This window comes from Protopterus annectens, chromosome 5.part0, assembly GCF_019279795.1.
Source record: "Protopterus annectens isolate FY-2018-M chromosome 5.part0, PAN1.0, whole genome shotgun sequence".
Taxonomy (NCBI): Eukaryota; Metazoa; Chordata; order Ceratodontiformes; family Protopteridae; genus Protopterus; species Protopterus annectens.
In genome coordinates, this window is record NC_056735.1 from 1,471,939,456 (window position 1) to 1,471,963,216 (window position 23,761).

At 44.2% G+C, this 23,761-nt stretch overlaps 1 protein-coding gene across 1 annotated transcript in view; it reads right to left on the reverse strand.

The window, feature by feature from the left end:
- The window catches only part of LOC122802388 (serine/threonine-protein kinase 24), a 1,288,879-nt gene that overhangs the window by 700,274 nt on the left and 564,844 nt on the right, over positions 1-23,761 (reverse strand). The window contains exon 3 of the mRNA XM_044072014.1: positions 12,165-12,221. Coding sequence (XP_043927949.1) covers positions 12,165-12,221 — 57 coding nt within the window. The remainder of the gene's footprint in view (positions 1-12,164; positions 12,222-23,761) is intronic.

Here is a 23,761-nt window from a genome sequence, read left to right on the forward strand (position 1 = left end):
GTTCTGATAGTATAGTTGGAACATACAGAGTTAACTTGCAAACCTTGAAAAGTGAAGAGTTTTATGACTGCGTTTTAGTGCAGCAAGCAGACACAAATGTCTACAGCTAGAGGTTTTGCTATTGTCTTGAAAAATAAATAATTACTAGGTTTTAAATATAAAGTATTTTATTGCTCTGTGACTTCCTAGCAGCTGCACATCCCAGAGAAGAGTATTTTTGACACAGAGGTGCTAAATTCTAAATATCTGTTTAGCTTGGGAACTGAAGGCATGTGAGAAAGAGTGATGTCATCCTAGCTAACCCAGCAGTAATGTGTATTACTAATTTAAGAACCATCTCTCAGAGAAAGCATGTGCATTTTGTATCTTGTCTTTGGACCTGAAAACATCCATTCAGCACTTCTCATCTGTATTGGCCTTGCTCTGTAAGTAAGTTATTTAGGTAATTTATTTTAGAGATAGATAGGAATATAGTAAAGATTAGCTTAGATGTTTTCTGGATGTATGCGAGACTGCACTGCAATGTTGTTATATTTCTTGTGATTCTGAACTCTGCAGTCACTGTGTTCAGTTACTGAGTATTGTCTTGTTCTTTTATTATTTATTATTAAATATATTTAAACATTTAATTGTGGCTAGTTTGTTTAGAGATATTTAAGCTCAAGGCCACTCAAATAGCCTTGCAAGTCTTGGTCACAATTACCATCTGGATAATATTAACATTACACAGTAGGATTGGTCACCCTTTGTAAGGACCTTATAGTAGCTGATAAGTAAGGGTGGTTTGGTGGCAGTGATAACTACCTTATAGTGTGGGCAGAAGGGGGCATAGCTAGTAAACCTGTGCCAGCCTTCCCCAGGTGTGTGTGTGTGTGTGTGTGTGTGTGTGTGTGTGTGTGTGTGTGTGTGTGTGTGTGTGTGTGGCAGGGACAAGAAGTACTGGTTGGACAGAGAAGGTGCTGGAAGTTTTGGCTTGACCACTCAGCTGAGATCTTAACCCTATAGCTGTGCCAGTGGTGAGTCTTATTTGGGATCTAGAGAAAGAAGGAGAAGTCAGCCCCAGACTGACTGTGACTTCTGTGTGCTCTTAAGGGAAAGTGTACTTTACTCTGTGTGTACTTGTCACCCCCCCAATGTGTACATCCCTCACTGGGCTCCCTGATTACTAGGCCAGTATAGGGGCATCACACATATATACATATACATGCACACACGTGTATCCATATATACAGTGGATATAAAAAGTTTACACACCCTGTTAAAATGCCAGGTTTTTGTGATATAAAAAAATGAGACCATAATAAATCATTTTAAAACTTTTCCCACCTTTAATATGACCTATAATCTGTACAATTCAATTGAAAAACAAAAAAATCTGTGAAGGGAAAAATATAAAAAATAAAACAATATACAATATGATGGTTGCATAAGTGTGCACACCCTTAAACTAATACTTTGTTGAAGCACCTTTTTACTTAATTACAGCATTCAGTCTCCTCTTTTATACAGATAGATATGTGAACAGTGCAAAACAGATATACCTACAGAAAGATAGATGACGTTTTCCTTTCTGCCATTTTTCAAGCAAGATCATTGCTGTTAATGATATGGATATTTATTGTGTTGCTTAGACCAAATCTGTGAAATTTATATAAAAGACATCTTATATGCAAAACCAAAAATTCAGAACAGAAGAGCAAACAACATCAAAAAGAATGTGTGGATTTAAAGGAATGCCCTGGAGATTTTATTCTTTACATCACGAAGTAGGTATGACTTGGTGTATAAACCTCTTAAATGTCTTTACTCACATGACAGTTATGGTTTAAAATAACAGCTGTTATTATGCAAATTTAAGAAGAGGATCCAAAATATCAGTAAAATCCAAATGTAAGACTACAATGAGATCAAACTGGTCGCATAGGGTAGTGAGGTTCTGGAATTTTATACAAGAGATGAAATGCAGTCATAACACAGATTCCTTTATTAACAAAGTCTTGGGTCCTGCATCGGTTGCTGTCTCTCTTCCATGACGCCAGGTAGTTATGCAACAGTGAATACACTCTATTATGTTATTCATGTTTCACTGTTGAAGTCATCACATTTGGGTAGATTCCCAAAGTTAAGGATGGGAGAGGTAATTTTAGCACAGCACCCAGCTTATAAGGTCCCTGCAGACTGCAGTGCAAAGCCCTCTAGATTTAGAAAAAAATTGGCAAGTGGTAATGTCTGGTTGAATGTAATCTTATCCTTAGGTTTTCCATGGTGCTTATAGCAGAAATGAGTGCAATGGCCTATCCACTTAGAAATGATTTGCTTTGAAATGGCCTTCCCCTCTGCCCCTGCAGCAAATGCAACCAGCAGCTGTTCATCAGATTTCCTGAGAGTCTTAGTCCTGTCCAAGTAAAATCTAAGTTGTCTGTGCACGTCCAAGGAGTGCAGTATTCGTTCTCCTATGTTCTGTGGATTAGAAAAGAAGGTTGGCAAATGAACGGACTGATTAAGGGCCACACTGGATACCACCTTGGGCATGAAGGAGGGATTTGCCCCGAGGGACACCCTGTCAGCATGAAAGATGATGAAAGGCTCCACTGCCATGAGGGCCTGTAATTCAGACATCCTTCTTGCTGAAGTGATGGCTAGAAGGAAGGCTGTTTTCTAAGAAACTAATATCAACTCTGCGTTTGCAGCTGGCTCAAAGGGAGGTAGAGTGAACTTTTCCAATACAAAGTTAAGGTCCCAGGCTGGAGTAGGAGCTCTCCTGGGTGGTCTTAAGTTTTTGGCCCCTCTGAGGAACTGCTTCAGCAGTGGATGAGTGAAGAGGGTGATTCTGTATTGTAACAAGCTGAAATGGCTGAGGCATGAATTATGATGGAGGAAAAGGGAAGGCCCTTGTGAAGCATCTCAGTTAAGTATTGAAGAATAAGGGGTAAATTGGGCACTGCTGTGCCCATCCCCTGAGTTTGGCTCCAGAAACAGAATCTTTTCCATTTTTCAACATAGGATTTTCTAGTACTGGGCCTCCTTGCCTCCAGAATGACATCCATCACTTGCTTAATGAGGGATGGTAACAGAGATCAGGTAAATAGCCAGGCTGCCAGGTTCCGGGTTTGAAGCTGTGGGTGAAGAATCTGGCAATCCTGCTGGGACAGCAGGGCAGGGGTCTGAGGCAGGTGCCATGGTGCCATCAGTGACAAACTGCACAAGAGGGGATACCAGTGTTGGCGTGGCCAGTCTGGTGCAATCAGTATTTTCTTGGTTTGTCCTGTTTGATCTTTAGCAGTACCTTGGAGAGGAGAGGTAGAGGGGGAAAGGCATAAACTGATAAGTTTTTCCAGGTGAAGGACAGGGCATCCACTTTCCAAGCTTGTTTGTGGGGAGTCCTTGTGCAGAATTTGTCCAACTGGTAGTTCTGGGGGAGGCAAACAGGTCTATCTCTGGGATCCCCCATTTGTTTCTCAACATGTTGAATATCTTTGGTTCCAGTTTCCACTCGTATGGGTCCATGCGATTTCTGCTTAGGTCGTCTGCCAGTGTATTTAGCTTTCCTGGCAGGAATTGAGCCTGTAGGTGCACTGGGTAGCTCAAGGCTGTGTTCCACAGAGCCATGGCTAGTCTGCAGAGAGGGTTATGAGTAGGTTCCCCCCTGCTTGTTTATGTACCACATAACAGTGGTGTTCTCCATCTTTACCAATAACTGTCCTGGAAGAATGTGGTCCTTGAAGGCTGTCAGAGCATTCTGTACAGCTAACATTTCTTTTTGATTGATATGCAGGTGCATTTGATTTGGGTTCCATTTGCCCTGAATGCACTGCCCTGTCAAGTGAGCCCCCCATGCATAGTCTGATACGTCTGTTGTTAGGGTAGGGCGGCAGGGGGTAGAGTGAATGGCAGTGCCTTGTTTTGGTGACAGGCCTCTGCCCACCAAAGGAACTCTTATCTGTAGACAATGTAGGATAGGAATAATTGATTCTAGATCTAAGAATGTTGACACTATACGTTTTTAGATACCACTGTAGTTTCCTCATATGCAGTCTTGCAGATGGAATTAGTAGAATGCAAGAGTTCATGAAGCCCAGGGCTTGCAGTATTTTCCTTGCAGATAGCTGGGTCTTTGTGGCCGGTAGTTTGAAGTAGACTGTTAAATTAACTTGTTTCTCTGAGTGAGGTAGGCCATCTGGGAAGTTGTATTCAAGCTTGCTTCTAGGAATACAATTCGTGGCAGGGTAGATGATGTGATTTTCTTTTCGTTTTTAGTGTACCCCAGAGACGTTAGCAATTTCTTTACAAATGCCATATGATTTAATAGTATGTCCTGGCTTTCTGTCTGAATTAGACAATCGCCCAGGTATGGGTATATTTGAATATTTCTTTACCTGCAAAATGCAATGACTGGAGCTAGGCACTTTGTGAATACCCTGGGCACAGCAGATAAGCCAAAGGGCAGTGCAGAAAACTGATAGTGCATGTAGCCTGCTCTGAAGTGTAGGTATCTTCTGTAAGATTCCCTTATTGGGTTGTGCAGGTAGACTTCCTTTAAATCCAGTGTTGCCAACCAGGCATCTTTGCCTAGCATGGGAAGCAACTGATGAAGAGTTAGCATCTTCAATTTTGGGATTACCAAAAATGTGTTTAGGCTAGACAGGTCCAGGATAGGACACCAGGAAAATTCTTGAGTAGAAACCTTGCCCCCATTCGTCTTCTGGGACAGGCTGAATAGCCCTGACGCTTAAAATAGAGAGAAAGTACAGTTGTGTACACCTACCATAAATGTAGATGTTCGAGTGTCTTCACTGTTGCAGTCATGACTGTAGGGTTCTCCCCTGCCAGCAGGCAGTCCTCGGTCGGCCAGAATCCCAAAGTCTGGGTCCGGCGTCGGCTGTTCAACCATGCTCCCTGACGTCAGAGCACCAGGAGTACAAAGCTGACAGCCGACGCCATCTTCTCCAGTTTTTCTTGCCCCAGATGTCAGGAGTCCCAAAATGACAAAGGTCCCATATCCTTTGCAAATACACCTCAGAAGAATGGTGAAAAAAGGAACCCACACAAAGGTAAAAATAAGAGGGGACAGGAGGAGGAGGCAGACTGCAACAGTGAAGACACTCGAACATCTACATTTATGGTAGGTGTACACAACTGTACTATGTTCATCGTGTTTCACTGTTGCAGTCATGACTGTAGGGTAGAATCCCAAAGCAGAATGAAAGGGAGGTGGTCAAAGTAGAAGGGGCGGCTAAAAGGCCCTGCAAGACTGCAGAGGCAAAGCCTGCCCTAGACTTAGAGTAGAGAGGTAGATTGTAGTGCTTAGAAAAAGTATGCACTGAACTCCAAGTTGCAGATTCCAAAATGTCTTTGGTAGGAACTCCCCTGAGGAAGGCCGCAGAAGTGGCAGCAGCTCTAGTGGAATGAGTCCGTATACTCCCTGGGATTTGCTTTCCATGGTGTGAATAACAAAATCTGATTCCATGAGCAATCCATTTAGAAATGGTCTGTTTTGAAATGGCTTTACCTTGGGAACTTGAAGCATAAGAAACAAACAATTGTTCTGATTTTCTGATGTCCTTGGTTCTATCCAGGTAAAAACGTAGTTGTCTGTGTACATCCAAGGAATGTAAGATCCTTTCCCCTTTATTTTGAGGAGTGGGGAAAAAGTTGGCAAGTGGATAGTTTGATTTAAAGCCACTTTGGAAACCACCTTAGGCATGAAGGTAGGATTAGTCCTCAAAGACACCCTGTCTTGATGAAAAATAATATAAGGTTTCACAGCCATAAGAGCTTGTAACTCTGAAACTCTCCTGGCAGAGGTTAGGGCTAACAGGATGGCTGTCTTCCAAGATAAAAACTTGATGTCAGAAGAAGCAGCAGGCTCAAAAGGAGGCAAGGTTAGTTTTTCCAAAACATAGTTGAGATCCCAAGCAGGAATGGGAGGAGATCTAGGAGGTCTTAAGTTCTTAGCTCCTCTGAGAAACTGTCTCATGAGCTGGTGGGAAAAGAATGGAGGGTCTGTATTATAATGAGCGGAAATAGCAGAGGCATGTATCTTAATGGAAGAGAAAGAGAGACCCTTATGTAAGAGATCTGTCAAGTAAAGTAAAATTAAAGGAATGTTTGGAAGAAGAGGATCAGAATCCTGAGCCTGCATCCAGGAACAAAATCTTTTCCATTTTCCTGCATAAGATTTTCTAGTGCTAGGACGTCTGGCTTCTAAAATGACATCCATAACCTGCTTGGGTAGGAAAGAAGAAATCAAAGGCCCTGGATTAACCACGCCACCAGGCTGAGAGTTCTGACATGGGAGTGTAGAACCTGACCCTGACGTTGGGACAGAAGGTTCGGAGACTGAGGTAAAACCCAAGGGGGCTCCAGACATAGGTTTTTTAGAGTTGGGTACCAAAACTGTCGAGGCCAATTTGGGCCCAGCAAGATTATCATCTTGGGCTTGTCCTGTTTTATCTTTAATAATACCAGTGGAAGAAGAGGAAGAGGTGGAAAAGCATATCCCGAGAGGTTTCTCCAACTGAATGACAGGGCATCCACTTTCCAAGCTTCTTTGCGGAAAGTCCTGGTGCAAAAATTCTGTAGTTGATGATTGAGATGGGATGCAAAGAGGTCTATGTGAGGACATCCCCAGACTGCTGTTATCATCCTGAATATTTCGGTGTCCAGCATCCACTCGTGTGGATCCGAAAGGTTTCTGCTCAGACTGTCTGCCAGGAAGTTTTGCTTCCCTGGTAGAAACTGAGCTTGAAGGTCCAGATTGCAAGCTAGAGCTGTGTTCCATAGATCCATGGCTAGTCTGCAAAGGGGGTAGGAATGAGATCCCCCTTGCTTGTTTATGTACCACATAACTGTGGTGCTGTCTGTCCGTATTAGTAGTTGTCCTGGTTGTAGAAGATTCATGAAGGCCATTAGAGCTTTCTGAACGGCTAACATTTCCTTTAAATTGAAATGCAGGTGCTTCTGATCCTTTGTCCAAAGGCCCTGCAGACAGTTGCCCTGAAAATGGGCTCCCCAAGCATAGTCCGAGGCGTCCGTGGTTAGAATCTGAGTGGCAGGAGGCAGACAGAAGGGTTTCCCTTTGTTTAGAGTACATGCCCTGGACCACCAAAGGAATTCCTTTTGAAGACAAGGAAGGACGGAGATCAGTATGTCTAAACTGTGGCAATGCTGAGACCATACACTTTTTAGGTACCACTGTATTTTCCTCATGTGTAGTCTTGCATATGGTACGAGAAGGATGCAGGAGGTCATGTAGCCCAAAGCCTGCAGGAATCTCCTTGCAGATAGCTGAGTTAAAGTTGCCAAGGTTTTGAAAGTTGAAGCCAGCTGTAATTGTTTTTCGGATGTCAGAAATGCCATCTGGGTTGTGGTGTTTAGAAGAGCACCCAGAAAAGTTATCTGTTGTGAGGGTGTCAAATTTGACTTTTTTATGTTTACAGAGAATCCCAGGAACTTGAGGAGGTTCTGTACAAATTCTAGATGCTGGAGTAAGACATCCTTGCTGTCTGCCTGAATTAGACAATCGTCCAGATAAGGGTAAATTTGAATCCCCTTGAGTCTGCAGTAAGCTACTACTGGAGCCAGGCATTTGGTGAAGACCCTGGGCGCAGTGGACAATCCAAAGGGCAGTGCAGAGAATTGAAAGTGCCTCGATCCGGCCTTGAACCTGAGGTATTTTCTGCGTTCCTGCCTGATGGGAATGTGTAAATATGCCTCCTTTAAATCCAAAGTTACCATCCATGCATCTTTGGACAGCATTGGAAGTAGCTGCTGTAGGGTAAGCATCTTGAATTTTGGAATCTCTAGAAAGGTGTTCAAGACTGACAGATCCAGAATGGGTCTCCATGAGTTTTGCATCCTGGGGACTAGAAAGAGCCTTGAGTAAAAACCTTGTCCCATCTCTGAAAGTGGAACCAGTTCTATGGATTTCATAGCCAAAAGAGCTTCCACCTGGTTTAAGGCCTCTGTCCATTGATGTTTTGGAAGGTCTGGCCATCCGCTTGGCCTTGGCAGGGTATGAAAATGGAATTTGTAACCTCTTGAAACCACATCCAGAACCCACTTGTCTTGGGTTATATGAGTCCAATTTTGAAAAAAAGAGTTTTCCCGGGAGGGGCTTTGGTGGCTGTACTTGTAAGAAATCAACTTGTTCTGTGGCATGCAATGGTTAAGGTGTTTCCTTATCTGCACAGGCAGAAATGGAAGTAAGCTTTGAATCTTAAAACAGACAAGATAAATTGCTGGTATTTCAGCATATGAAACTGACAGTTTAAAGTTAGGACCCTGAGAAATGGCTCACAAGGGCAGCTAGCCTTGTACTAAACTGGTGGGAATCAGGAACCCTGTAATATCTATCAGGCTTAACAGGAGCAAGAGGAAAAGAGTCACCTTCCCAGTGGAAATGTTCCCTCATTTCATGCAAAGTTTCCCCAAAAGAGAAATCCTCAGGGGGAGAAGCTGAAGGAATGGATTCCTCAGCATCAGAATCCTCATAAGGAGGGAAAGAATATTCCTGGTCAGAAGAAGAAACTGAAGAAACAGAAGCCTGATCAGAGGAATCATAATAAACATCCTGCCTTGGCCTTTTATCTGGAGGGGGATGTGAACCACTAATCATAGTAAGTAAATCCTCCACCATCTTGAGTAACTGTTTCTGTGACTTGGGAGCCGGTTCAGAAGAGGCCTGTGTTGTAGTCTTTGATTTAGAAGGAGTCTTTGCCTTTGTCTTTGGCTTTGCCTTTATTAGAAGCTGAGTAGGCCTGAAAACCCCTTCGGAAGCCGGTACCTGCACAGCGGCTCCGGACCCATCCGAATGAGCATTGTCCGAATGTCCTGCAATAGAAATATTCAAAGGCCTGGTCGGCTCCTCATGAGAGTCCATTTCAGCCATCGGTTCTGAAATGGCCGACGACAGGGGCTGCAAAAGCACCTCACTGACGAAGGCCGAACCTGAAGCTGGCTCCTCTTGTGCGCTATCGTCAGATTTGGACCTCGGAGGCCTGTCTTTATCCTTGCGACGTTTGTGAACTCTGGTAGCTTGAACTGTATCTGACGACATTTTGTAGTTAAAGCGCCTACCGAAGTAATGAAAAGCAAAATCGTACCTTCGTTTAATTGTACACTGACTGAATCTAGCACAAAACCGACAACTAGCTACGTCGTGGTCAGGGCCTAAGCAAGGAATACAGTAAGAATGAAAATCCTTATGAGGTATTTGCTTCCCACATGAAATACAATTATTAACTTTTTCTGACATCGGACTGGAGCAAGAAAAGTTTCAACGGGGTACTTAGCTTTGAGTGGAGAAGAAAGTCTTCGGACTGAAGTTTATCAGAAAAAATCATCAGGAGTCAGCCGACCGGCACTTGCGAACTGCTATCACTGCACGGCAAGAAAGACTGGAGAAGATGGCGTCGGCTGTCAGCTTTGTACTCCTGGCGCTCTGACGTCAGGGAGCATGGTTGAACAGCCGACGCCGGACCCAGACTTTGGGATTCTGGCCGACCGAGGACTGCCTGCCGACAGGGGAGAACCCTACAGTCATGACTGCAACAGTGAAACACGATGAACATCTTGCTTTTGAGCCTCTGCCCACTGATTTGGGGTAGTTCTGACCAACCATTTGGGGTTGGGTAAGGAGTGGAAGTGGAATATGTATCCTTGGGAAACTATATTTAAAACCCATTTGTCCTGGGTAATGAGTTCCCAATTATTTGCATGCAGGGCAATCTTTCCCCCTAAAGGAACCGTCAGTTGAGCAGGGCTTGGAAGGTTTAAAGTTAAGTCATTGAGACAGTTTACCATGGGGGGAGTCTTACTACTCACTGCTTTGGAAGTGGGAGCCCCCCACTGCTTAGGCCTGTGAGTACCTTGGGACTGAAGCCCGGGTGTTCTGCTGGTTCTGGGTTTGGACTGAGAAGGCCTGGAAGAGGCAGGAAAAGACCAATTCTTAGAGGGCCAATGCCTACTAAATCTGGGAGGCTGTACTTGCAGGAAATCGTTAACAGTTTGCATAGATTTAGCTTTTTCCTCCATCTTTTTAAGTACTTCTGCTTTGCTGCCAAACAGGCGGTCTTGGTTAAAGGAGCATCCCAGTAATTTAGCTTTAACATGATCTGGCAAAGATTGCTCCTTAAGCCAAGCGTGCTTTCTAAGTACAGATCCAGTGACAGCAGCCCTGCAAGATGCCTCTAATGAATCAAAACCACATTGCAAAGTATGTTTTCCAACTTGTTTAGCAGAACGCATTCAATCCTATAAATCTTTATTTTCAGCACAGTCAGGAATCAACATCATTTTCTGTTTAAGCAATCCAATAATATGCTGCTGATACTTTAACATATGAAACTGGAAGTTTAAAGCCCTAATGGCCAAGGTTGCAGAAGTGTATACCTTCCTACCCCATCTATCCAGCACCCTGGAATCTCTATCAGAGGGGGTAGGATTTTTAGCAGTAGTAGCCTTAATGCCCTTGGGTCCCTGTGAAATGATCTCAGGATCTGCAGTAGGATTTTTAAAGAGGAACTTGTGAGAGTCAGGTACTCTAATACCTATCAGGTTTTCTGGGAGCAGGAGAGTCAGGGGCCAGGTTTGATATCGAGAAGGCATCATCTACAAAGTCCAGTACAGGCGGAATAGCTAAAGGCCTGTGTTGAGGCAGGAGTAAGAATTCCCTAAGCCTCTTTTTGGAGTCAGAGTAATCCTGGCTTTCCCAGCGAAAATGCTTTCCAAGAGCATGCAAGGTTTCACCAAAGGAGAAATCCTCTGAAGGGGGAAGCAAAGGGAATGGAGTCCTCTGCATCAGAATCCTCATAGGTAGACAAGGGTCCTGGTCATCAGAGAAAACAGAAATTTCAGAATCCTGATCAGAAGAAACAGAAGGAAAATCACTCCTAGGTCTCTTAGAGGGGGAAGGACGGCTTCCCCTGATTAGAGTAATAAGGTCTTCAGCCATTCTTATCATTTGTTTTTTAGGCATAGGTGCCTGACCATGCGGTCTGGGCATCAGTTTATTGGGCACGGATAGAGTTTTACACCTTGAAGAAGAAGATGGCGTCGGTTTAATAAAGCCTGAATACACACTCAGAAGCCGGAGCCTGCACAGCGGCTCCGGACCCATCCAAGGTAGAAACATCCGCAGGTTCCACAGTCGAAGAAGCATCTTGCGGCACACCAGACTCCGAATGGGTCTCAGTAGAGGCCTGTGAATCTGAAGTAGCGGGTATCAGGGGCTGCGAAAGTGCCTCACTGAGTACCGGTGAACTGGCGACTAGCTTAGGAGAAGCGTCGTTGGCAGCTTTGGACCTAAGCAGTCTGTCTTTATCTTTGCGTTTTTTCAGGATGTCGGTAGTCGGGTTGCTTACTGAAGCCATTTCTGGATAATTCAACTGAGTACCAAAATATTTAGATGCGTAAATGAACCGATGATGAATAGTACAAGGTTTGAATAAGGCACAAAACCGACAGCAAGGTACGTCGGGGTCTGGGCCTAAGCAAGGAATGCAGTACGAATGAAAATCTTTGAGGTATTTGCTTTCCACAAGAAATACAATTGTTAACTTTTACTGACATCGGTTTAGAGCAAGAAAAAAGGATCCCCAATGGGGTACTAGCTTAGTTTAAGACTTCGGATCTGAAACTCGAAACCAAAAATTTCAGGAGTCGGCTGTCCGGCACTTGCGAACTGCTTCTGCTTCGGGCACCGCACGGCAAGAAAGACTGATGTAATGGCATCAGCTGCATGCTTTATACCCCTGACTACCTGACGTCATGGAAGATGAGACCGCAACCGACGCAGGACCCAAGACTTTGATAATCAGGCTGACTGAGGGCTACTGCAAGCAGATAACTTAAATTTGATGACTGCAACAGTGAAACACGAAGACTATCATAGTTTTATGGGGGTCAAAGGCATGTGCTCTTAACTGAAAGGCATTATGGAACTATGTCTCCTGTCTGTGTGTACATACCTATATAAAACACCTTTACAGTCACTGAAAAATATGCACCTTCATTTAAACCATACGTTGCCAGTGTGCACCTTTGAAAAATTAACAATTTGCTGCTTAACTTGCTGTACTGGAAACTCTGCAAACACACAGTTAATTTAATTATAGACAACTACAGCCACAATGGAAATTGGTAATTAAATTTATAGAACTTACCAAATCCAAAGCAGAGCCACCTCCAAGGTACTCCATTATTATCCATAACTTTGTACCCTACAAAACCAAAATAAATAAAAAAAAAAAAATCAGGACCTGAAAATTGAGACATTCTTGAACAGAATAATATCTACTTGTGATGTGTACATCTATAATTTGAAAATGAATGCCAGGGTGCCTTCAACGTGTAGCTAAATTTCTTATATTAAAAAAAAAAAAAACACTTCAAAAGTGTATTTTAAATAACGCCAAACGAATATCATTTGTTTCCCAAACAGTACTGTAACACTTTGTGCCCTACATATTAAAGAAAACATAAGTGAAATGGTTCTCCATCTTGTTCAGTCTCTGTATAGCATTCTTTGAAATAATAGTGTGCAACCAAGGAATTTACCAGAAATGGCAGATATCGGGGAGAAGTCAATGTAGGAATAAACAATTTGGTTTATTTATCAGAGAAAATGCATTGCTCTGACCACTTAACTGCTGTTCATGTCCTGCAAAGACCAAACATGATCTTGCACTAACAGAAGTACTGATGAAATGTGGCACAAGGATCCTATACATATAAAATTGGTATGAACTGGCTTCAGTTCCCCTTTGAGTTTAAAAAGACTTGCTCTGGCACCGAGTGCTTGTGGTGGACAACTCTTGTAAGGTTAATTGTGAATAAACATGCTTATTTATGTGTATGCGCTTTTGCATGCATGCATGCATGCACGTCTGCGTGCACATATCAACTAAAAATAAAAACATGATGGCTGAAAAAGAAACAAAAAGCCTTTATTTTACAACAAAGCACCGTCATTACTTCCACACTAATTGTAAGACTTCTTCAGACAGCCTTTAGTAACCATGTACAAAACTTTACAAAGTATAAATATAATTTATAAAGTTTTACAGATTTTAAGCTTTAAATATGAAGAAACAGACAATTACAAAAACATCCTCAGTCTGAAACCACCACTTGGGATAAGGACTTGCAAATGCCACACTAATCATAATGAGTAGCTAAGAAGCCATCAACCAATCAGAAAGAATGAATGGATAGCCAGTCGGGTACAGTTCAATGGGGCAAGATGACCAGTGAAATGTGTGGGGCCAAGCAAGGACAACAGGCCACCAGGCAGTGGAAACAGTCCTGCTGGTCCAATACAAAACTGGGGTTTGCTGGTGCTAAAATCGAAGTTCAAATGGGTGATGGCTACGAGATAGAAGGGCTTTGATGGAGGGGGCTGGAGTGGGTTTGGAGTGCTGTAAGTTCGAGAGAAACACTTGTCAGAATGTTGCCTAGTACTGGGAGGCTCCAGCTGAAGAAAGGATAGTGGGGAAAGTACATCTTCTATTTTGGGATCCATAGCCCTGAGTAAATCCTCAGACATGTAGGGGAGAAAAAAAAAACAGGAGAATGGCAAAGGTAGCAATGATTTTTTTTTTTGGGGGGGGGGGGGTGAAGAGATACAGGTAGAAGATGGCTGTAGCTTTTATGAAACCTGGGAACATAAGGTATGTAAAAGAAAAAAAATAAGGCGGGGAGTGCCACATCACTCAATTCCATCAGCCACAAAATGGCTCTCCAGTAGCCTGCATAGAAGTGTGGCTGCATAATGCCAGAGGAAAAGCTGTGGCCATATATAACCAAAGTGCAATCCAATCAGATTTAAGACTGAATGGATCAAGCAATCAGCTGGATTGGAATATTCCTCAAATTAAGTTGAACCTATACAAGATAATACAGGAAAAGTGTGGGGTTGCTTTCCTAACACTTACATGGGCCTCTTATTGAGACTGACTAGCCAGTCCAGGAAAGAAGATTGCTAGGTGCCACACCACTGGATAAATAGGTTAACAATGAGTATAAAAACAGGAAAAATCCAAGCCTGGCTCTGTGTCAGAGTTATGCAGCCAGGACTGCAACCCAAGTGACTGGGGTTCAATTAGAGGCCCTGACACTGGAGGAGCCAGGCAGGGAAGGGGAGAAGTGGAGTGTCGTGGCCTGCTTGTCATTCTTGGGTGGGTGGGTTGGGTATGTGTGTGTTGCATGCACTCTGGGGCACAGTGCGGTCTGTGATTTCCCCTGGTTGTGACCTCAGAAACTACCACATGTGCGGGGGGGGGGGGCAGAAATGCTTGGAGGGAGCAGCTGTTTTGTAAATGAGGGGGGGTCAGCCACTATGGTCAGCCCCCTGCATGTATCTTTCCTGGTGTGCTGGATTTAGGCAGGAACTAGGGTTGAATGCAAAACAAATCTTGTTACCATAGATGGTTGCCTGAATGATGGTCCCATCTATTCAACCCCTACCTAGATGATAAATGAATGGGACAATTACAAGGTGGTGGCTGATGATTAACAGACAGCAAGGGCAAAGACAGAAGGAAAAAAGGAGGGAGTATCCAATCTGGATGTATATGGTAGTTTACTTCAAATGTTTTGTAACTTTCAACTCCAGGGACCAGGCAAAGAGCAACTCATGTTATCTTCAGATATATCAGCACCTTGCTCTGTTTTAGTGTGTTCTTAAATCCACTGAGACTGACAAAGCAAATAAACATCAAGTGTCCAACTATTCTAAAAGGAACTCATAGAGGAAGATAACATTTTCTCCCTTCTTGGTATACTCTGCTCTCCTGTGCTAGTACTATTATGCCCAAAGATGAAGCATGAGAATGGGATCTGGCAATGCCCACAGGATATTTCTCACCAACTTAAAAGTCAAAAACTCCTGTATGCGCTGACAGGGACACAAAAACAGAACAAGCTCACACAGGTCGGTCTGAAAAGGAATGAATTCAAATGAAACTGGTACGTAACTTGCAAAAAATCCAACCTGTTGAAGGCAGCTTGGTGCAAAGGATTATGGCTACGTGCTATAATACTTAGATCTGGCAGCAGGCTTGGGTTTGACTCCAACAGCCTTCATTTGTGTACTGTGTCACTCTGATAAAGTGACTTAACCAGACATTGTTCCAAAGTCACCACTGAAAAGGGACTGTGTAATTATTGCTACACAATGTTCACATGACTCCCAAGGTAGGAGGACCACAATGCAAAACTAAAAGCCAGCAGCCCCCAACCCATAATCTACATTTTTATGTCCTTTTCCTCTCTTCATGTTTGTTGGCCATCTTAACCTGCATGCCAGTACCTGTTCATTCCCAGTCATTGCAATGACAGCTGGCTGCAAAGTGGTCATCAGACTGGGTTATGTGGCTGAACCTCTCTATATTCTCCTTGGACATAAGTTTAGTAAGAACTTATGAAACAATGATTACCTCTGTGAGTGTGACATCCCCCACACCCACTCCAAGAAGACTTTCACAGTAAACATAATTTGGAAATCCATGACTACATTCCCAGTCCATATGCTGCATATCTCTCTCTCTCTGTCTGTCCCTCTCTCTCTCCAGATGCTAGAAATTCAGCAAGCTGGACCACTCAATACCTCTAGGATGTGTCGGCCAGTATCAGCCTCTCATTTCTACCCTTCTCTTACAGGACCCTAGAATGTCTGGGATTACTAGTCAATCAGGGCTTTGGCCTTCTGTACCATTACGCAGACAGTCTGATGAGGTTTAACCTTCTCGATCTCTAGGCATATGAAGGGTTCTTATTGCGTCACAACCAGCCTTAGAGACTGCAGTGACAGTCACCTTAAATGTAACAAATGCATAACTATTACTACATAAATGGCATAATTATGCTCCAAGTAACAGTCTGATGGAAAGAAATATCATGAAGATTTCTAGTTTGAACTCAGTAGCATCTTCTAGATGACCCCATAAGTCCATATATGATGAAGTACTCAGAAGTCCCCATCAGTGAGCTTTCTCCAACAGTAATATGGGTGAGTGCCCATGTTCTTTTTGTGTGTGGTGTCCTGAAAGAAGAAGCAAGATGGCTCTAGGAATATGTTTCAAATCCGCACTTCCAAATAGGAAAAAGTACAGTTTTGTACCTACCATAAATGTAGATGTTCGAGTGTATACCCTGTTGCAGTCATCACACTTGGGCTATCCTGTCGTCAGGCGGTCCCGCAGTCGGCCCGAATTCCAAAGTCTTATTCTGGCGTCGGTTGTTGTCGCTTCTTCCCTGACGTTAGTGCGCCAGGGGTATACATGAGGCATCCAACACCATTTTCTTCAGTTTTTCTTGCCCCAGATGTCAGGTGCCCCCAATAGGTAGGCAATATATATATTGCTATATAAAAATGTACATATAAAAATAAAACAATACCTTCAGGCACAAGCAAATACACCACAGAGGTTGTATAGGATAGAAAGGTATAGATAAGTCCAGCTAGCTCAGAGGGGATGGAGGGAGGGTAACCTGGACTGCAGCAGGGTGAACACTCGAACATCTACATTTATGGTAGGTACAAAACTGTACTATGTTCATCGTGTTACCCTGCTGCAGTCATCACACTTGGGTTGAATCCCAAAGCTAAGGATGGGAGGTGGAGTCAAACAGGGTTAGAGGAGGCTAGAAGGCCCTGCAAAACTGCAGTGGTGAAGCCAGCTCTAGTCTTAGAGTAAAGTGGTAAGTGATAGCGTTTGGTGAAGGTGTGTACTGAACTCCAAGTTGCAGCTTCCAGAATATCCTTGGTTGGTACCCCCCTGAGGAAGGTAGTAGATGTAGCAGCTGCACTGGTTGAGTGGGGCCTTATGCTTGCAGGAACTGGTTTTCCATGATGGGTGTAGCAAAAACGTATGCAATGTCCTATCCATTTGGAAATGGTCTGTTTTGAGATAGCCTTACCCTGTGATGCTGTAGCATAGGATACAAAAAGCTGGTCAGATTTTCTGAAAACCTTAGTTTTATCCAAGTAGTAACGTAGTTGCCTGTGAATGTCCAAGGAATGCAGGAGTCTTTCTCCTTTGTTCTGTGGATTTGGGAAGAAGGTAGGTAAATGGATGGTTTGATTTAGAGCCACACTGGATACCACCTTTGGCATAAAGGAGGGGTTAGTTCGTAGAGAAACTCTGTCTTGATGGAAAATGAGGAAAGGCTCTACTGTCATTAGTGCCTGTAGCTCTGAGACTCTTCTGGCTGAAGTAATTGCTGGCAGCAGGGCAGTCTTCCATGATATAAACTGTAAATCAGTTGAGAAAGCTGGCGCAAAAGGTGGCAGCGTAAGTTTTTCCAGAACAAAGTTGAGGTCCCAAGTTGGTGTTGGTGCTCTCCTGGGAGGCCTAATGTTTTTGGCCCCTCTGAGGTACTGCCTTAGAAGTGGGTGTGAAAATAAGGGAGGATCCGTGTTGTAGTGAGCTCAAATAGCTGAGGCGTGGATTTTAATAGATGAAAAAGAAGTCCTTTGTCTAACATCTCAGTTAAATATTGTAGAATCTGAGGTATGTCCGGCTCAAGGGTATTTTGGCCTTTAGCTTGATTCCAGGCGCAAAATCTTTTCCATTTGTCTGAGTAGGCTTTCCTGGTGCTTGGCCTCCTGGCCTCCAGAATGACATCCATAACAGCTTGTGAAAGAGGAACTGGCTGGTTGCTTAGGTGATTTGCCATGCAGCCAAATTTAAGGTTTTGAGCTGGCTGTGTAGAATCTGGCTGTCTTGCTGTGTGAGCAGATGAGGGATTTGTGGTAAAATCCATTGTGGGCCGTGAGCCATGTTCCTTAGTAGTGGGTACCAGTGCTGGCGTGGCCAGTCTGGAGCAATGAGTATCATTCGGGGTCTCTTCATCCTGACTTTCAGCAGCACCTTTGTGAGAAGGGGCAATGGAGGAAAGGCATATACTGTCAACATTTTCCAACTGAATAAGAGGGCTTCCACTTTCCAAGCTTGATGGTGGAATGTCCTTGTGCAGAATTTTGATAGCTGATAGTTTTGGGAGTTGGCAAACAGGTCTATGTCTGGGTGCCCCCATTTTTGAGTTATCACTGCAAATACTTGTGGATCCAGTTTCCACTCGTGGGGATCCATGATGTTCCTCCTTAGGTCATCTGCCAATGTGTTCTTTTTTCCTGGCAGGAATTGTGCTTGTAATTGAACTTGGTACGTCAGTGCTGTGTTCCGCAAGGTCATTGCTTGCCTGCATAGAGGGTAGGAGTGTGTACCCCCTTGCTTGTTTATGTACCACATTACTGTGGTGTTGTCTCTGTCCTTATTATACGCTGTCCTTGATGTAAGCGGTCCTTGAAGGCTGTCCGTGCTTTCTATACAGCTAGCATTTCTTTTTGATTGCTGTGCAGATTCCTTTGATCTGCAGTCCATATGCCTTGAACGCACTGTCCTGCCATGTGTGCCCCCAGGCGTAGTCGGATGCATCTGTTGTCATAGTTTGTCTGGCTGGGGGTAAGGTGAAAGGCTGACCCTTGTTGAGGTGACATGTCTGTGACCACGATGCTTGCACCTGTCACCCCTGGGCTTTCAGATATTGGCAAAGGCTCTTGCTACTCCCATAGTGCCTTTTTTAGGCAAGGCTCAAAAGACAAACCCACCTCCATAGGTATCACAAGGGATAAGAAACTAAGAGTAATGCTACTCAACGCCAGAAGTCTAAACCTCAGGATGCACGCACTCAAAGCTCTCCTTAGCATGGAGAACATCGATATCTGTGCAGTAACAGAAACCTGGTTCAAGGCTCCCGAGAGCACCCCAGCACTACCAGGTTATACCTCATACCATGCTTTTCAGCCCCAAAACTTGGACCGAACCACAAAAGGAGGGGGAGTATCAATATTCATCAAAGATACCCACACCTCCAGGTTGGTGGCACAGCACAAAGCATCAGAGACTATCCATGTGCAACTACCAGTGGGTAAAACTGCCTTCCAGTTTATAGCCTGCTACAGACCACCCTCCCAAACCCAGGAACCCCACTCGGCCTTCCTAAGAACACTGGAAAATATGAAGGTCTCTCCAAACACCATTATATTGGGCGACTTCAACTACCCAAACATAGACTGGGAGCATTACTCTAGCTCCAACACCCTAGCCCAAAGGTTCCTAGAATTTACAAACTCAAATGCTATGGAACAACTTGTTACCTCCCACAAGAGGGGAAAACATACTGGACCTGATCATCACCAACATGGGGACTCTATCCTAAAGACCAGAAGTGTATCCCTCACTGGTAAGATCAGACCATAAACTAATCTCACTGGATATTCACATCCCGACCCCACCCCCTGCCCAGAAAACCACAGTGAAAAACTTCTCTAAAGCAAATTTCACACTCCTCAAAACCGAGGTGGAATCCTTCAAAGCCCCCGGGCCTGCGGAAAATATGGCCCAGACCGCAGAATCCTTTATAAACGCATTCTATGAACACCTTCAGGAATGCATGGATCATGCAATCCCAAATAAAACCAAGACCCAATCCTCCAAAGGCAGATGTCCTGTCTGGTGGACCTCAGCCATAAACAAACTATACAATAGGAGGAGGAAGCTACTACATGATAGAGCAAAATCCCAAAAAGGGAAGGCATCTCTGATCAGTATTAGCAAAAAACTACGGGCACTCATAAAATCGTCTAAGGCCAGCTCCGAGAGAAAAATTGCACAGAACACTAAGGATAATCACACGGCTTTCTTTAGTTTTGTTAGGAACCTGGGTGGGAATTCCCAGATATGCTCAGAATTAGTCCAAAATGACAAAAAAATACACCGAACCTACAGACATTGCCAACATCCTAGCTGACAGGTTCAGCGCAACCCCCCCCCCACCAAAAGGGCAAATATCTATCCCAGCAGAGTGCTGCCCCCCTGACATCTCAGATGCTCAGGTAAGAGCCGCCCTCTCCAAAGCAAAAAACACAGCATCAATGGGACCAGATGGTGTCCCAGGCTGCGTACTACATGAACTCCAAGAAGAGCTAAACCCAAACCTAAAACTACTGTTCAATCTCAGCCTTACTACAGGATATGTACCCAAAGAGTGGCGTACAGCAACAGTGGTCCCTCTCCACAAAGGTGGTGCCTCAACGGATCCTGGAAACTATTGCCCCATAAGCCTGACTAGCTTGGTCTGCAAAGCTATGGAAAGGATCGATCATGGACCTCATAAATAAAGATATTGGGGACCTACAGACACTGGATACTACCCAGTTCGGCTTTAATGGCAGATCTTGCCTCTTAAATCTGGTCGATTTCTTTGAAACAGTCACCAAGGCCATTGACGAGGGGAAGGTGGTCCACACAGCCTACCTGGACCTCGCAAAAGCCTTTGATACAATACCCCACTCGGGCATTATAGATAAGCTCACCAGCTTAAATATAAACCCCTATGTCACTAGATGGGTTGCAAACTGGATCAAGGACAGAACCCACATGGTTAAAATTGCTGGAGCCATGTCAGACTCCAAACCAGTTACAAGTGGCATTCCACAAGGCTCAGTCCTGGGACCTCTCTTGTTCGGTATATATTTCTCGGAGGTACAGGCCAACACGGAAGGACTGTGGCTGACCAAGTTCGCAGATGACTGCAAACTGGGCGCCATATAATAGCCTCTCCAGCCGACACAAGCATCCTCCAAAAGGGCCTCATAGAAACAGACAACTGGTGCCAGAGCCATGGCCTCAAGCTAAACGCCAAAAAGTGTATAGTCATCCCCTTTGGCAAAACAAAGTGCCCACAAATTACCACACAGGTGGTAATCCATTAAGTACAGAAGAGGTAATTAGGGACCTGGGGACCCAAGTTGATAGCAATCTTTCATTTGACAACCACGTGGCCAAAGTGGTTAGAAAAACATTTTATATAGCCCACCTAATCATGAAGGGATTCACATCTAGATCAGGAGAGGTCATCGTGCCTCTTTACTCATCCCTCATCAGGCCCATAATTGAGTACAATGCCCCTTTTGGGATGTACCTTACCAGACACCTGCAGCAACTGGAAAGACCACAAAAGTACCTCACCAAGGGGATCAAAGGGCTCAAACAGATGCCATATGCTGCCCGGTTAAAGAAACTCTAGCTCTACTCAGTGGCATACCGCCTGCTCAGAGGCGATCTGTGCCCGACGTATAAAGCCATGTCCAACCCAGAATTAATGGACATGCTGCACCTCAGAAAATCCAAATTCCATTGAGCTACGCACTCGAGAGACTTGAACCTCAGCAATGAAATAAACAGGACATGCTGGAGGGACAGATTCATAACCCAGAGGCTCCCTTCACTCTGGAATAAAATCCCAGTCCAGGTTAGGCAGAGTCCCATATTGACTCTCTTCAAGAGGAATCTTGATGAGTGGATGGGAGAAGGTAGGTTTACCCCGGGTATCACTTCTGTGTCACTGTTAGACAGAGGCACAGTATACTAACCTCGAAAAAGGGCATAGCAAAATTAATTTAAAATGGGTGGCAAAAGCCAAACACACTTTGGCTAGGCTTATAAATGCCCTAGGGCAGATAGGTTCATACTAGGCTATGAACCACCATAGAAACTCCTGTTGAAGGCAGGGAATGATGGGTATCATTGTTTCCAAGCTGTGGCTGTGTTGAGTCCATACGCTTTTCAGGTACCATTGTAATTTCCTCATATGCAGTTTTGCAAATGGTACTAGTTGTATGCAAGATACCATGAAGCCCAAGGCCTGCAGAATTTTTTTTGCAGGAAGTTAGGTCTTTGTTGCCATTATTTTGAAGTATTGAGTTAGTTGTAGTTGTTTGTCTGGCGTCAGATAAGCCATCTGGGCCGTTGTATTCAAGCTGGCACCCAGGAATGTCATATTTTGTGAGGGCACTAGTTTTGATTTCTTCTCGGTTACTGTGTACCCTAAGCAACTTAGAAGGTGTTTTACAAAAGCCAGATGTTGTAAGAGAGTGTCCTTGCTTTCTGCTTGGATAAGGCAGTCGTCCAGGTATGGGTATATTTGAATTCCTCTTTGTCTGCAGTATGCGATTACTGAAGACCCTGGGCGCAGTAGATAAGCCAAAGGGCAGTGCAGAGAATTGGTAATGGGTTGAACCTGCAATGAAACGGAGGTATCTTCTGCAATTTTGTCTGATAGGGACATGCAGGTAAGCCTCCTTGAGGTCCAACGTTACTAACCAAGCCTTCTTGCCCAACATGGGAAGAAGCTGCTGTAGTGTTAGCATCTTGAATTTGGGTACTTGCAAGTAGGTATTTAGAATAGAAAGGTCCAGAATGGGTCTCCATGCATTGTCCTTTCTGGGGACTAGAAAGAGCCTTGAGTAAAATCCTTGGCCTTGCTTCTGTGTAGGTACCAGCTGAATGGCTCTCATGTCCATGAGAGCTGTAATTTGTGTTTGAGCCTCTGCCCATTGATTTTGTGGCAGGTTTGACATTCCTTTTACTCTTGGCAAAGTGTGGAAATGGAATCTGTATCCTTGAGAGATAATGTTTAGGACCCATTTGTCCTTTGTGATGATGCGCCAGTTGTCTGCAAAAAGTGCTAATTTTCCTCCCAAGGGAGCTGCCAAGACAGTTTTAAGTCATTGTGTCGGTCTTCTAGTAGTTCGGGGCCTGTCTTCTCCTCTTCTCTGTGTTGCAGTGCCCCATTGGCGAGGTTTGTAAGGGATATGAGCTTGACCTCTGCCCCTTGGGCGTCTGTATTTACCCCTCTGTGGTCTGTCAGAAGCTGGAAAGGACCAATTTTTTGTTGGTCAATTTTTGCTGAAGCGTGGGGGTTGTACCTGTAAGAAATCTTTGACCGTCTGCATAGATTTTGCCTTATCCTCCATTTTCTTTAAAACCTCTTCTGCTTTGACCCCAAATAAGACATCCTGCTGTAAGGGTGCATCTAGTAACTTTGCTTTAACATGACCAGGCAGAGTTTGTTCCTTTAACCAAGCATGCCTACGTATAACAGACCCAGTAACAGCTGCTCTACAGGAAGCTTCCAAGGAATCAAATCCACATTGTAAAGTATGTTTGCCCACCTGTTCAGCTGCATGCAACAGATCCTGCATATCCTTGAATTCAGACTGTTGAGGGTGTGTGCTCATCTTTTGTTTTATCTAAGACATGAAGAATTGCTGGTATTTCAGCATGTGAAAATGACAATTTAGTGCTCTCATAGCTAGAGTAGCTGAGGTGTAAACCTTCTTCCCCCACCTATCTAGTGCTCTGGAGTCCCTTTCAGAGGGTACAGGATTTTTAGCCATAGAAGCCTTAGCCCCTTTGGGACCCTGGGAGAATATCTCTGGGTCAGCAGCAGGGCTTTTGTAAAGGAATTTGTATGTGTCAGGCACTCTATAATATCTGTCAGGTTTGGCTGGAGCAGGAGGCAGAGAATCTGGATTTAGACTGGATTCTAAGAAAACATCATCCACAATGTCTAAAACTGAAGGGATAGCAAGTGATCTGTGCTGGGGGAGTAAAAGGAACTCTCGGAGCCTTTTCTTTGAGTCGGAGTAGTTCTGACCTTCACAGTGGAAGTGTTCCCTTATGGTATGTAAGGTTTCCCCAAAGGAATAGTCTTCAGGGGGAGAAGCTGAGGGAATGGAATCTTCAACATCAGAATCTTCATAAGGGGGAAAATAGTAATCCTGTTCCTCAGAGGAGCCTGAGGAGACAGACACTTGATCAGAGGAGGCATAATCCTCCCCTTGTCTAGGCCTTTTGTCTGGGGGGGGTTGGGAACCCCTGATTAAAGAACTCAAATCTTCAGCCATTTTAAG